Source organism: Felis catus, chromosome D1, assembly GCF_018350175.1.
Source record: "Felis catus isolate Fca126 chromosome D1, F.catus_Fca126_mat1.0, whole genome shotgun sequence".
NCBI lineage: Eukaryota > Metazoa > Chordata > Mammalia > Carnivora > Felidae > Felis > Felis catus.
The window spans coordinates 23,231,840-23,246,296 of record NC_058377.1 but is presented as its reverse complement, the minus strand read 5'-3'; the positions used below and the strand labels follow the sequence as shown (position 1 = coordinate 23,246,296).

The 14,457-nt window shown below is 47.8% G+C and overlaps 1 protein-coding gene and 1 pseudogene across 3 annotated transcripts in view; both read right to left on the bottom strand.

Moving 5' to 3' along the window:
- The window catches only part of DCPS (decapping enzyme, scavenger), a 46,485-nt gene extending 32,278 nt beyond the window's left edge, over positions 1–14,207 (bottom strand). For all 3 annotated transcript variants that reach the window (XM_023239282.2, XM_003992560.4, XM_019811536.3), the window contains exons 1-2: positions 13,951–14,207; positions 12,394–12,568 (exon numbers count right to left, since the gene is read on the bottom strand). In XM_023239282.2, the coding sequence (XP_023095050.1) occupies positions 12,394–12,568; positions 13,951–14,151 (376 nt within the window). In that variant the 5' untranslated portion in view covers positions 14,152–14,207. The remainder of the gene's footprint in view (positions 1–12,393; positions 12,569–13,950) is intronic.
- LOC101089209 lies at positions 8,724–9,673 on the bottom strand (annotated as a pseudogene).
- Positions 14,208–14,457: the final 250 nt, after the last annotated feature.

Below are 14,457 nucleotides of genomic sequence, written 5' to 3'. Positions count from 1 at the left end.
TTCACCCTATGCCACAACACCGCCCCAGGGGCAGCCACTTCATGCCAGATGAAAACAGGAGGGCTGTCCTCCAAAGGCATCAAACCACGGACCAGAGCAGTGGTAGGCAAGCTTTTCTGGAAAACGTGACAGCAGATATTTTAGGTGTTGTAGGCCATGCCGTCTCTTTCTCATTTTCTTCTTAGTTTTTTGTTTTTTAAAACAACCCTTTAAAAATGCAACAACCATTCTTAGCTCACAGGCCATACGAAAAGCAGCAGGCCAGATGTGGCCCATAAGCTGGAGTGGACAAGAGAGCGTTGAGGGCTCCAGAGCGGGTGCTGGTACGTCTGGAATGCCACTCAAACTGCACCCTGAGGCATGGCCAGCCAGCCAGCCGAAAAGGTCCGCTCCCCATCCGCACGGCAATGGGCCAGATACTCATCCAGAAGAGGCCTGTTGTGGAAATAGACCTACCAAGTGGGTAGCAGACAAAGCCCATATCAACTCACTAGACTATCAGCCTGCTTCTTCATTTGTAAACATCGATGAGCTAACGTTCACCAGACGTTAAGAGAAAACCAGCAGCCTGAAAAAGAATGACCAAAATAAACAACCAGAACCAGATCCCAGAGGAAATGAGATCAGGGAAGGGTCAAGAGATAATTCTGAAAACTATTCTAATTAGTGGGTCAGAGAAAGTCAACCCAGTTTGGACCCTGTAAAGCCAGAGCAAGATGCTAAGAAAATGAAACAGAGAATCAGAAGGAAGAAAATTAAAAATATGACTGCCAATTAAGACCTCCACCAGGAGGTCTGGAAGATCAAGTTAAGACAATCTACTGGCCTGTAAAAAGAAAAGACCTAGATGGGAAAAGCGGGAGAACACAGGAGCAATACACAGGATCACTCTAGGAGTCTCACACCTAAGAGGGTTTCCAGTAAGAGGAAAATAAAGGAAACAGGGAAGGAAATCATCAAAGAAATAACAGAAAAAAATGTACAGAGCGGAAAAATGACATAAGCCTTTATTTTTTTTTTAATTTTTTTTTTTAACGTTTTATTTATTTTTGAGACAGGGAGAGACAGAGCATGAACAGGGGAGGGTCAGAGAGAGGGAGACACAGAATCCGAAACAGACTCCAGGCTCTGAGCTGTCAGCACAGAGCCCGATGCGGGGCTCGAACTCACGGACCGCGAGATCATGACCTGAGCCAAAGTCGGCCGCTTAACCAACTGAGCCACCCAGGCGCCCCTGACATAAGCCTTTAAATCAAAAGGGTCCAAAAGTACTGAGCACAATGAATGAAAAAAAAAAAAAAATCCAACCTCAACACGGCCTTATGTATTTCAGTACACCTAAGATAAACAGAGCATACTAACATAAGCTCCAGAAAAGGAAACTAACAAAGCAGGGGGAAAAAAAAAAAGAATGAAAATGCAAAACCAAGTTAATTGTAAGGAAGTGAAAATCGAACTGGCATCAGATGTCTTGTTAACAACAATGGATGCTTGAAGTCAACAGATCAGTGTCTCCAATGTTTTGAGGGAAAGAAATTTAAATTCTGTATTCAGCCATGCATCAATCAAGAGTGAGGGCAAAATGAAGGATTCAAGGTTTACCTTTCATCTGTTCTTTCTGAGGAAGTACTTAAAGACTACAGTTTAGCTAAACAAGAGACTAAAACCAGAGAGAAAGACATCAAATCCAGAAAACATTGTATCTAACTCAGAAGAGCTGTGAAAGGAAGTCTCAAGTTGACAGCCATGCAGCATGCCGAAAGCATCAGCTGTCCAGATTGGAGGAGCAGGAAAGAGTATTCTGGAAGCAACATTTCCAGGAAGGAAGGACTTATCATGTAATGAATCATCAAACCAGTAGCTGGATAATTTCAAAAACAGAGTAAAGGCTCAGGCTTCTTCCTGTCACAAGTCAAAAAAAAGGGGGGGGGGGCAGGACAACTAGAAACTTTATGAAATGAAAAAGGAAAAGCATAAAATAATGGTTCAAATAGGAAATAAACTAAAAACAGCATGATTTGGAAGAACATGTTGGGATGTGAGAACAGAGAATCTGTTTGACCTATACACCAGACACATCCCGGGGGCATGAGGGTCCACTGCACAGGGCAGGTAGGAGAGGAACCAGAGCCCTAACACACTCTGTGTGAGTGTGTAGCACACATTAAACTGGCCACCATACCATCTGGCAACTCAGAATCAGAGAAAACACACAAGACCTGATTACAATCATGCAACAGAAAATACCGTGACAGTGTGAAGTACAAGCATGGCTGACAGAGAAGCTGGGAGACAGCAAAGGCCAGAGGCATGGGTGTTCTTACCCGACAGAGTGACAAGAGGGACGCAGGGCTACAGGTTTCAGTATGTGTACGATTCCAGAGGCAATTTTTTAAGACTCTAAAAGCAATAATATAAACATAAATATTGGAAGGAGAGGGGAGACAGGGCAAGGAGAGTATAAAGAAGCCTAAACCTCTCAATTTCCACTGTGGAGGACTGATAGGGTCAAAATTGTACAAATCATGAAGTTGTATGACCTTATTTTTCAGCTAAGTGTTTGGAGGAAATTACCAGAAGCACCAAACGCAGAAATTCTCTTCATGGTAGTTGCTTCTGGAAAGCAGGACCAGGGTGGGGCAGAGCAGTATAACAGCCTGTTCCTGGCCATGTAGATAAGCCCCTCAGGGCTATCTGATGAGCTGACCATGGGACTGTATGACTGTGATGAATGGCCTAATCCCACCACAGAGGTTTATTCAGTAGGTCCAGATTTGTATTTGAGAAAGCTCTTTAAGCAATCCTGATGAAAAGTTCCAGTTAAGAATCACATTACTAAATAAACGTCGAGTTCCATTCAAACCTGAGAGACTGTGGTTCCACGATCTCATATGATACAGAAGTCCACTGAGGTGGGCTAGCCAGCTATTGGATTCCTCGTTTTTCTTTCAGAGAAACTGAGTCCCAGGGCAATTCCATGACTTGCGCTGGTGTCACCTCCCAGCATGGGGCTCTTCAACACCCCTGCTCAGGTGGAAACCCGTCTGGTGAGACTTTCCCTGTGGGTCACTGCTCACAGAACTCTGGTCGTTCAGCTCAGCTGCAACGGGAGGCCTGCCGAGGACACCCACGGAGGAGGGAGCGACAGGCCTGTGCCAGCCTGTGCTGGAGTAGAGCCCACAGAGCCTGGTACCAAGCCTTCTCTTCCAGGTGCTGGAGGACCTCCCCACATTGCCCTCTTCTGCCGGGGCCGGCACCGTCCTGGCACGTGCTCCAGCACAGCACGGCTCCCCTGTCCACAAGAGACAAAAGAGCCAGGCTCCGCCACTTCTCTGCCCCAGAGAAAAGGACAGAAGTCTAGTGCCCAAAACCCAGAGGAAGGAGGCTTTAATCAAACACTTACTTTCAGCAACCATGTCTAGAAACCAAATTTGAGAATGAAAGCAGAGCTCTAAAATGTAACGGGGGAGTGTTCTTAGTTCTTCTAAGGACCTACTAGTTTTTCTTACCTTTTATTGGCCAATACTTGATATGACAATAGCTAACAGCAGCTGTTACACACACGTGTAAAACAGGTGTACACATATGCACACATTTATACACATGTGTATACGTACATAAATATCAGGGGCGCCTTGGGTGGCTCAGTCGGTGAAGCGTCCAACTTCAGCTCAGGTCATGATCTTGCGGTCTGTGAGTTCAAGCCCCGTGTCAGGCTCTGTGCTGACGGCTTGGAGCCTGGAGCCTGCTTCCGATTCTGTGTCTCCCTCTCTCTCTGCCCCTCCCCTGTTCACGCTCTGTCTCTTAATAATAAATAAACGTTAAAAAATTTTTAAACAAATAAAATATAATAAAATAAAAATAAATATAAAAATAGGTACCATTTGGGGCACCTGGGTGGCTCAGTCGGTTGAGCGTCTGACTTCAGCTTAGGTCATGATCTCACAGCTCGTGAGTTCGAGCCCCGCATCAGGCTCTGTGCTAACAGCTCAGACCCTGGAGCCTGCTTCTGCTTCTGTGTCACTCTCTCTCTCTGCCCCTAACCCACTCGCATTCTGTCTCTGTCTCTCTCAAAAGTAAATAAACATTAAAAAAAAAAATTAAAAAAAAATAGGTACCATTTGAAGACCTAAAATAAAACAAAAGAACACCCGTGCATGGAGCGTGCAGTCCAAGAAACAGAGCCTTACCAGACTTTTGACATCCTTTCTGCCCTGCCTCCACCAGCGATAATCACTTTGCTGAATCAGGCATTAATCATTTCTTTATCTTCTAAATTCTATTATGTATGCATGTATCCCTAAGCAGTATATTGTTCAGCTCTGCTTGTTTTCAACTTTATCTAATTGGAATCACACTGTGTATTCTGTGTCTTGCTTTTCTGGCTCTACATGGTGAGATTCTTGACATGTATAGCTGTAGTTCATTCATTTCCCCTGCCCGGAAGAAGCAGTCTGGTGCAGGAAAACACCTTGATTTACTTATGTATTCTACTGTTTGCTGATAACTGGATTGTTTCTAGATTTTTCTATCATGAACAATGCTACCAGGGAATGGCTAGTTTAAAAAAAAATTTTTTTTTTTTTTACTATTTATTTTTATTTTTGCGAGAAAGAGAGATAGAGCATGAGCAGGGGAGAGGGACAGACAGGGAAACACAGAATCTGAAGCAGGCTCCAGGTTCTGAGCTGTCAGCATAGAGCCCCAGGCAGGGCTCGAACCCTCGAAGAGAATAGCTAGTTTTTAAAATGCTCCCTCCAAACAAGCCCTCACTCTGGACTCCAGGGGTCCTGGTTTTGCCTCTGTAAGGAGCACAGGGAGGAAAACCGTGCCTGTAGCTAAAATACTAACATGCAGAGTTCTCTGCAACCGAAAGACGATGTGATTCCCAGGTTCTCTCCACACCCTGCCCTGGCCTCACTCCCACACAGACGCCTTCTCCTCCTCTGAACCTGAGATTCCACACCCCTGCTCTACATCGGGGAAAACAATTGGCCTTTTTAGACACAGTCTGGATTTCTGAGTCACACCCCTCTCTCTACTATCTCCCCCCCGTTCTCCCCCAGGTAAGGGAGAACAGAGATCCTGATGAAAGGGCTCCATTGATAGGCCACGGGTATGAGAGCGTGAGAGCCGGAAAAGCAGATGATCCAGGCTCTGCCCTGCATGGATGGCCAGGGAAGCATGGAGATGCCAGCCATCTGGCCTACCCGGCCCTCACATTTGCCACATGGCCACAGGGGGAAGAAAGGAGACCTGCCCACGGTCAGGGCCAGGCACCTAATGTACACTATTTCCATTTAAGGCCCATACAATCTTAAAGGTAGAAAAGTAATCATAGAAAATGACTAACACTTACCAAGTACACATATAAGCGAGTCACGGGCCATATGTGCTTTGTGTCATGAGCCATAACCCATGACTGTGATGACGAAATTAATTTAGGAAGTTAAGACCAGCATTTAAATGGAAACAAACAAGACTGGAATTAAGTTGGAAATACTGGTGACTGTCCGGTAAAGTAAGGGTTAAGTACTGTTGTGTGAACCTTCTGTGTCCCTCAAATCCACTTACATTTATTCACAGGTACTGGGTCCCAACGTAGAATGTATCTCTCCTTGTGGGCAGAGGCGAAAACATTTTATGTCATTTATTTCATAACAGTCCTGAACTAACCTAATTTAACAATAACTGGAGCTACTTCCCCAACTACATCTGTATCACACACCACAGACATCAACTGCCCCCTCAAGCTCCTGACAAAATGGCCTCTTTTCTGTTCCTCTTTCCTCGTCCAGAACACATGCTGTGCCCTGAACACTCTCCCACCCCCCTCACCAGCTCTTAGCACAGCTGGTTCCTTTCCATCCTGCAGGTTTCGGCTGGAGCGTCATGGCCGCAGAGAGCCAGCCCCTCTCCTGCCCGTGGCCATGTAACACTTGTTTCCTTGTTTGCTGTCTGCCTCTGTGCCCCCAGCTACCACTCCAAGGACAGAGAGAGTATCTGATGCACTCACCGATATATACCTAGCACAGCACCAAACATGCGGAAGGCACTCTGTCTCTGTTAAATGAATACAAAAACTTACCAAGTCTTCACAGCTGGTAAAGGGACAAAGCCAGGATTCCAGCACAGATTATGTCTGACTCGAGGCTTGCTCTTAACCTCTGCACTACATTGAAACTCAGAAACAGCACAACACTGCCTTGGGCCACACCGCTAGTAAGTAAGCGTTAGCACTGGGACAGGACTCGAGCACGTCCAACTCCAACGCTCATGCTCTATTGTGTCAACAGGGTGGGGGGCCATGAGTGGCTCAAAGGGGCAGTCTCTTATAGTCAGCTGAGAATTTGGAAGGGATAAAGGGGGAGAATGCAAAAATCATCAGGCTGGTAGGGAAGAAATGAGTAGAGAGATAACAGAAGAAATCAAGAGAGCAGGTAGCTCAGAAATCGAGGGGAGGGGTGCCTGGGTGGCTCAGTCTGTTGAGTGTCTGACTCTGGATTTCAGCTCAGGTAATGATCCCAGGGTCATAGGACTGAGCCCCATGTTGGGCTCCACACTGAGCATGAAGCCTGCTTAAGATTCTCTCTCTCTCCATCTGCTCCTTTCCCCTTCTTGCATGCTCTCTCCCTCTCTCTCTAAAATAAAGAGAAAAGAAAAGAAAAGAAAAGAAAAGAAAAGAAAAGAAAAGAAAAGAAAAGAAAAGAAAAGACTGAAAGAAAGAAATTGAGGGGAGAAGGGCTTCCCTACGCAAGCAATATTGTGGGGAAGGAGGTCTGGAGGAACAGCCAGAGTTGGCAGAAAAACTCAAAGCGAGCAACTGTGCAGGGGGCTCAGAGGGCTGAGGCCGCAGGAACCCTGCCTAAAGGCCTCTACAGGCAGTGTTAGCAGTTGGTGACTCTGAGGTTGGAGAGGTGGGGCCGAGAAGGCTCCTGCACACAGGCCAAAGGAGCTGGCCAAGGGAATGCTTTGGTAATGCCGCCACCTTGTGGCTGTGGAATGCTTTGCCCATAGGAAAAAAAAACCGGCTAAGTTAGTTTGTGGGTTCACTTTCCAGCAGCATTTATTGAGCACCTAATATGGATCGGGTTGCTGGGGACCAGAAATGGGTCTGACATGGCTCCAAATTTCCAGGACCTCTGTCCCTACATCCAGGTGGTGACTAAACCTTGTTCAGTTTACTTCCCTCTTTCATAGTAACTTGTAGGGTGTCCTTCCCCAAACAAGACTGCAGAGCAGAAAGGGTATCCTATTCACTGCAAGTTACAGAAACCAGCATAGAACGCAGCACATGAGAATAATCATAGGGGCTATTATTTAATATGGGTTAAGTGTTTTTAAAAACATTGGCACACCTGGGTGGCTCAGTCGGTCGAGCGTCCGACTTTGGCTCAGGTCATGATCTCACAGTCGTGAGTTCGAGCCCCGCATCGGGCTCTGTGCTGACAGCTCAGAGCCTGGAGCCTGCTTCAGATTCTGTGTCTCCCTCTCTCTCTGACCCTCCCCCATTCATGCTCTGTCTCTCTCTGTCTCAAAAATAAATAAACATTAAAAAAAAATTTTTTTAATAGAAAATTAAAAAAATAAAAAATAAAAACATTAGCACATGGGGTGCCTGGGTGGCTCAGTTGGTTAAGCGTCTGACTTTGGCTCAGGTCATGATCTCACGGTTCATGAGTCCGAGCCCCACATAGGGCTCTGTGCTGCCAGCTCGGAGCCTGGATCCTGCTTCGCATTTTGTGTCTCCCTCTCTGCCCTTTCCAACTTATGCTCTGCTTCTCCGTCTCTCTCAAAAATAAATGAGGGGCGCCTGGGTGGCTCAGTCGGTTGAGCGTCCAACTTCAGCTCAGGTCATGATCTCACGGTACGTGAGTTCGAGCCCCGCGTCGGGCTCTGTGCTAACAGCTCGGAGCCTGGAGCCTGTTTCGGATTCTGTGTCTCCCGCTCTCTCTGCCCCTCCCCCGCTCATGCTCTGTCTCTCTCTGTCTCAAAAATAAATAAAAAACATTAAAAAAAATTTTTTTTAAATAAATGAGTATTAAAATAAATAATAAATGAATAAAGACATTTGTGTGTCTGAGTCTCAAACAGCTTACCTATGTGGGAGCTCCGGAGAGAGAGGTCAGGTAGGCACTTACTGGAATGAGCCTGAGGTTCGTGGAGAGGGCAGGGGTGGAGAAACAAACACGGGCAGCACCGCACACAGATGGTGTTTAAAGACCAGCACCTCTCAAAGCCCGATGTGCCTACGACTCGCCTGGGGGCTTGGCTAAAATGCAGATACTAATGCTGACTTCTGAAGCTGGGTCTGAGATTCCGCATGTCTAACGAGCTCCTGGGTGACAGTAATACTGCTGGTCCACAGACCACACTTGGGAGTGGGAAAAATCCGTACCGGGTTTAAGGAACTGTGGCCAAAAGGTCAACTCCACCGCATGGCCTGTTTTTCCACATACAGCAAGCTAAAAGTGGCGTTTGCTTTCTTTTTTCCCTTCCCCCCAGTCACAGTGGAGAACTTTACTCAGCTCGAGAGCCTTGCAGGCCCAGCACGCTGGCCCGCGGCTCTGGGCAGCCAGAGCTGGAGGACGGGATTCCATCCGACGAGTCTCAGAGCGAACGGTAACCCCACAACCCAACACTCTACCTAAGATTACCTAGTTGGGAGACAGGGCTGTGCCACGACGCATGAACAGATCAAATCTTTGTTAAGAAACATCCAGTGAAGAGAAAACGACAATTTAATTCACCCGTCTACACACAGCGCTCTAGGGCAGATGAGTGGGGGTGTCTGGCCTGGGTGGGTAATGAGTGGGCCGGGATGTTGCACCGGGCAAGCAGGGGCGAGGCCAAGGGTAGCAGACAACAGGCACCAGGACACTGAACTTTTACAAGACTGATTACTGGGGGGTGGCTGTCCCGTGCGTGCGTGTCAGGCTGTTCGTTTCGGAATGAGGGGGTGGTCCTGACATCGCCTTCTGTGGCTGGTGCACTCAGAGAGAGGCTACTTTGTGGGGAGGATGAGGGCAACAAGGAGACCGCAGGGGCCGCGCATCTCAGAGAAGATGAGGGTCATGATCATGCCCATGAAAAGCGGGGGCTGCTGGGCCATGCCATGCACACCGGCGTCCCCACAGCCACCAGCCCGCTCAGGCCAGCACCCAGCTGGAGGAAACTCCTCTGGAGACTGTTGCCGTCATTCAGGGAATCAGCGACAAGGGCCGCCACCACCAGATGGCGATGATACCAGCGACAATGTGGGGATGATGGACTTCACGGTCAGTTCTGGCTGCATGACAGACATGGCCACGATGCTGGTGCCACTCTTGGCCATGCCGTGGGCGGCACCCAGGGCGCTGAAGACCATGGCGGCCAAGGTGCCCGTGACCGTGAAAAAGGAGGTGTACTTGGGGCCATTCTTGGCCTTGGACATGCCTGCGGGTGGGGAGAGGGTGAGCTCAGGGGGCCAAGGGGGCGGCGAGGATGGGCCGGGTACAGCAAGCGAGTGGGAGGTGCACGGTCAGGTAGCTATGAAGGTGACCCGGCTCGTCAGCCGCTGCACCCTGAATGAAAATTGCATTTTCATTTTTAAAGCAGTGGTTTAAAAAAAAAAAGAAAAGGGGTGCCTGGGTGGCTTACTCGGTTAAGCATCTGACTCTTGATTTCGGCTCAGGTCATGATCCCGTGGTTTGTGAGATCAAGTCCTGCATCGGGCTCTGACAGCATGGAGCCTGCTTGGGATTCTCTCTCTCCCTCTCTCTCTGCCCCTTCCCCGCTCGCGTGCTGTCTCTCTCTCAAAAATAAATAAGCATTAGCCGCTCTGGAAAACAGCGTGGAGGTTCCTCAAAAAATTAAAAATAGACCTACCCTATGACCCAGCAATAGCACTGCTAGGAATTTACCCAAGGGATACAGGAGTGCTGATGCATAGGGGCACATGTACCCCAATGTTTATAGCAGCACTCTCAACAATAGCCAAATTATGGAAAGAGCCTAAATGTCCATCAACTGATGAATGGATAAAGAAATTGTGGTTTATATACACAATGGAATACTACATGGCAATGAGAAAGAATGAAATATGGCCTTTTGTAGCAACGTGGATGGAACTGGAGAGTGTGATGCTAAGTGAAATAAGTCATACAGAGAAAGACAGACACCATATGTTTTCACTCTTATATGGATCCTGAGAAACTTAACAGAAGTCTATGGAGGAGGGGAAGAAGAAAAAAAAAAAAAAAAAGAGGTTAGAGAGGGAGAGAGCCAAAGCATAAGAGACTCTTAAAAGCTGAGAACAAACTGAGGGTAGATGGGGGGTGGGTGATGGGCATTGAGGAGGGCACCTGTTGGGATGAGCACTGGGTGTTGTATGGAAACCAATTTGACAATAAACTTCATATTAAAAAAAAATAAGCATTAAAAAAATGTTTTTTAAATAGGTAACAATAAAAAAACTTTTAAAAGGACGAATATGTGACAGAGACCATTTATGGGGCTCATAAAGCTTAAAATATTTCCTCCCTGGTCCTTTACAGTAAAAGTTTGTCAACCCTGATCTAGAATACCATCCAGGGACAGGGTGTATGGCTCTACAAGAGAGAGAGGAGTTCTGAACACTGAAAAAATTTTTATAACTTCTGATCACCATGCCTAGCTTGGGGGGAGAAAATAAAAGTCTAATGCACTCCATGTATGCTAATGTTTCTGCCAAGACCCCGAGCCCTGCGAAGGATGAGCTAACACAGGAGGCCGCCAGGTGGGAGTGGGCAGCACTGGAGAAGAGGCAGAGAGACATTTGGGGTTGTCAGTGGGGAGGAAGACCTGTAGCGAGCAGATGACTGACTGCCTCTTTCAGTCTTTAGCTCAGAAAGAAAAAAAAAAAGACAAAAAACAGAAAGACAGGGCAGTGGCCACCACCACTTGTGTGCAAGATCACAGAAGTACTGGAAAAATTACATGAAAAGGAAAGGCTGGGCATTCCACAGGGTTTCTCTGTGCAGCAGAACCTTCTGTATTTTGGCTGAGAGAGAGAGGCATTGGGGAAGATGAGAGAAAGGGGTGGTAGCAGGATAATGACCTCGGAGCCTATAGTTTGGGGGCTGCCCCGAGGGGTGTTTGGCTACAGAACCTTCTGTCATGCTTCTGCCACCCCATGTGGAAGACTACATTTGCTTAAATGTCAGCTCCTGAGAAAGTAAATACAGCTGTCCGTTCCCATCAACTCACACCCATCAATCTGGCTCGCTTTGTGCGGAGGACCGGGCTGTTTTGCCTTCAGTTGTGAACGGTCTGCCGGTTTCTCATCGAGTGTTCACATGCATCTCCAAAGGACAACAAATAACGGCACCCTTTTTTGGGGGTGCAGAAAAGATCAAACCTACCAAAAAGCCTGCGGCAGGGTATCTGTAAAGGCAAATTGTTCCTCAATGCTGGAGGACAAATAAAAAGATAGAAGGATAGAACCACATGCTACAAAGCAGATCCCAGAATTTCCTGGTTGGAAGGAACCTTCAAGGTCGACCTGTGTCCTTCATGCTTCCGACAAAGCTGCTTGTTAAACCTGACCAGCTAAAGGCAAAAAGCCCACATCGTGCCTGGCTTTTGACATGGAAGCTGAAATAAATTCTTCCTCTTCTTAGTAAATAAAAAATCCTGGCAATCCAAAACAAATCTCTGCCTTTTAACCAATGAATTCCTTCCCTTCCCAAGTCCATCCCCCTCGATCACACTCCTTTTCTCAGGGACTAGAAAGTGAGTTCTTTCAGGGAAATAACTGATCTTTGCAGCACCCCACACACTGCTCATGGTGCGTGAGTCTGCTGTCTACTGAAAGATCTTAGTTTTTCTGCCCCCCATGGGCTGTGATCTTGGATAAGTTACTTAACCTTTCAAAATCTCAGTTCCCTCAGTCCTATCACAGCAGGACTATTCTGAGTACTAAATACAATGATACATATAGGACACTTAGAATGGTGACTGGCACAGTAGTAAGAGTTTACTAAGTGTTGACGACCACTATCATTCAATTAGTAGACATTCTACACCACGAATCACACTACCTCCCCAAAATACACTACACCAACCTCAGCACTGACATTTCTTTGTTATGAGGTCCCATTCTGGGCTTCGCAGTATATTCACGAGCAGCCCTGGCCTCTACCCTCTAGGTACCAGCGGCTCCCCCATTTTCCCAGTTCTGACAACCAAAACTGTCTTCAGAGATTGCCAAGTGTCTCGAGGCGGGGGCGGTTTGCACAAAATCTCCTCCGCCTTCCACAGAGAACTATTGAACGAGCATATGCAAATCAGTTTTGCAGAGTAGCCACCACACCCCCTAATTTCCCACCAAACCCCTCTCCCCACATGAAGCCACTTTAGACGCCACTTGCTTACCACTCAGCTGCCGTGGAGGAAACAGGTGATAGGTGCTGTAAATATCATTGGAGAACTGCAGCTGGAGCTCAGGGCTGCCCATCAGGAGCTGGGCCACCTGCTCCACCTGAAATGGTGTCTTCTCCAGGATCACAATGGCATCCTCTCCATCCCCGTCCCCAGAGGCCTCATTTACCTGGAGGCAGAGACACCATCGGTGAGCCCAGAAACAGAAACAGTAGCTCTGGGGCCTCCCGTTCCTTCTCCCAGAGCAGGCATCTCATTAACCCAAATGCTTGTGCATTCACATCTTTCTTCTCAAAGATGCAAAACTTCTCTACTTCTGCTTCAGACTTGGAGGGCCTTTGTCAAATTCTCTCCATTTCACAGATGAAGAAATATGTCTAGAGAGATTAAGTGACTTGCCCAAGGTCACATGAACAGTCAGTGTTGAAAAAAGAAACTAGAGGGGTGCCTGGGTGGCTCAGTCAGTTAAGCGACCGACTCTTGATTTTGGCTCAGGCCATGATCTCACTGTTGATGAGTTCGAGCTCCGCGGTGGGCTCTGAGCTGACAGCGCAGAGCCTGCTTAGGATTCTCTCTCTCTGCCCCTCCCCAGCTCTCTTGAGCGTTCTTGCAAACACTTTCTCTCAGAAATAATAAACAAGCATTAAAAAAGAGAGAGAGAGAGAAACTAGAATCTGGGTATCCCAGTTAACTCCTAGCTCAAAGGTTCTTATGGCTAAAATCTTCTGCAAGTGCTGCAGACTGAAGACAGGTGGGGTTGAGAGAACTAGACAGAACCTTTGTAAAAAAACAAAACAAAATAAGACACAGAGAGGCATGGTAGCCCAGGCCAAGGTCCCCCTGATCCTCCCCAAATGAGAGCTCCTGCTAGGGGTTCTGAGGAATCCTAGTAACCTACCCTTGGCTGGGCCTCCTCACTAGTTCCCAGGATGGTCCCCAGTCTCTTCTCAGTCCCTTCTGTAGAGCTGAGCACATGGTATTAGGGACAGCTATCTACCAGATATTCTGCATTCTGAAAATCAGGGATAGTAACTTACATCTCTACATCCCCAGCACCTAGCTCAGTGCTGTCAGTGCATGATATGTGCAACTGAATTCGCAATTTAATAAACTGTCTCCTCTGTTAGGTCTGAAATCCTGCACACCTGGGATCCTATCTCCTACAGTCTCTACGTCGTTCCACAGATGATCCAGCAACACTGCGTTCCTAGCACCTCTAATTCGTTCAGAGAATACAGGATGACTGGCTTGGAGAACTCGACACGTGATTTTTATACAAGTGTTAGTTACTTTTGGTAAAGGAGTTATTAAGAAAACCCTACGCCTGTTGATTTCCTTGATTCTACGAGTAAACTTGTCTCCCGTAGCACCGCCCCACACACACACACACAATCTAGTGGTACACTCCCCCCCCCCCCCCCCCGCCTCCAGGAGTGCGATTGGTATTTCCCGGCTGAGCTCGGGTTTAAAAAAAAAAAAAAAAAAAAAAAAAATCCGCCTCCAAGGCGATGATTGATTGGCTCACTCCAACCCAGGGTTGCCTAATGGTACCTTCCCATGGAGAAAAATGATTTTGTCCCGCGCGGACTCCCGCAGCACTTTTTTCACTCTAAAGCCGGAGAACGGTAAGCGCACAGGAGCGGAGGTACCATTCTCAACGCCCGCTTCCTTTGCCTCTGTGCTGGCAGCTTCCGCCTCTTCGGCGTCCAGTTCGCGCTTTCTCTTGCTGGGTTGAGTCGCTAGGTCCGCCATGCTTCCCGGTTGGAGCTGTGCGCCTGCGCAAACCCCAGCCGCGGCCCCGCCTTTCTCGGCGCAGAGGCCGCCGTAGCTTGTCTCTTCCGCGAGGGCGTGACGACTACAACTCCCGAAGTGCTCCGCGAGGAAGCCGGCCGTAGTCCCGGCCCTAGGGAACCTCGGAGTGCTGGTTCGTGTGATCTGTCTGCAAGGAGCGTTTTTAATTAAGGCTGCTGGCTTTTGTCCCCTCGCACTGACCGGCCCGAGTTGAGGCTGGTGCTGAGGGAAGAGAAAGAAGGCAGCGAGTCCCTAACCAGGCCGGCT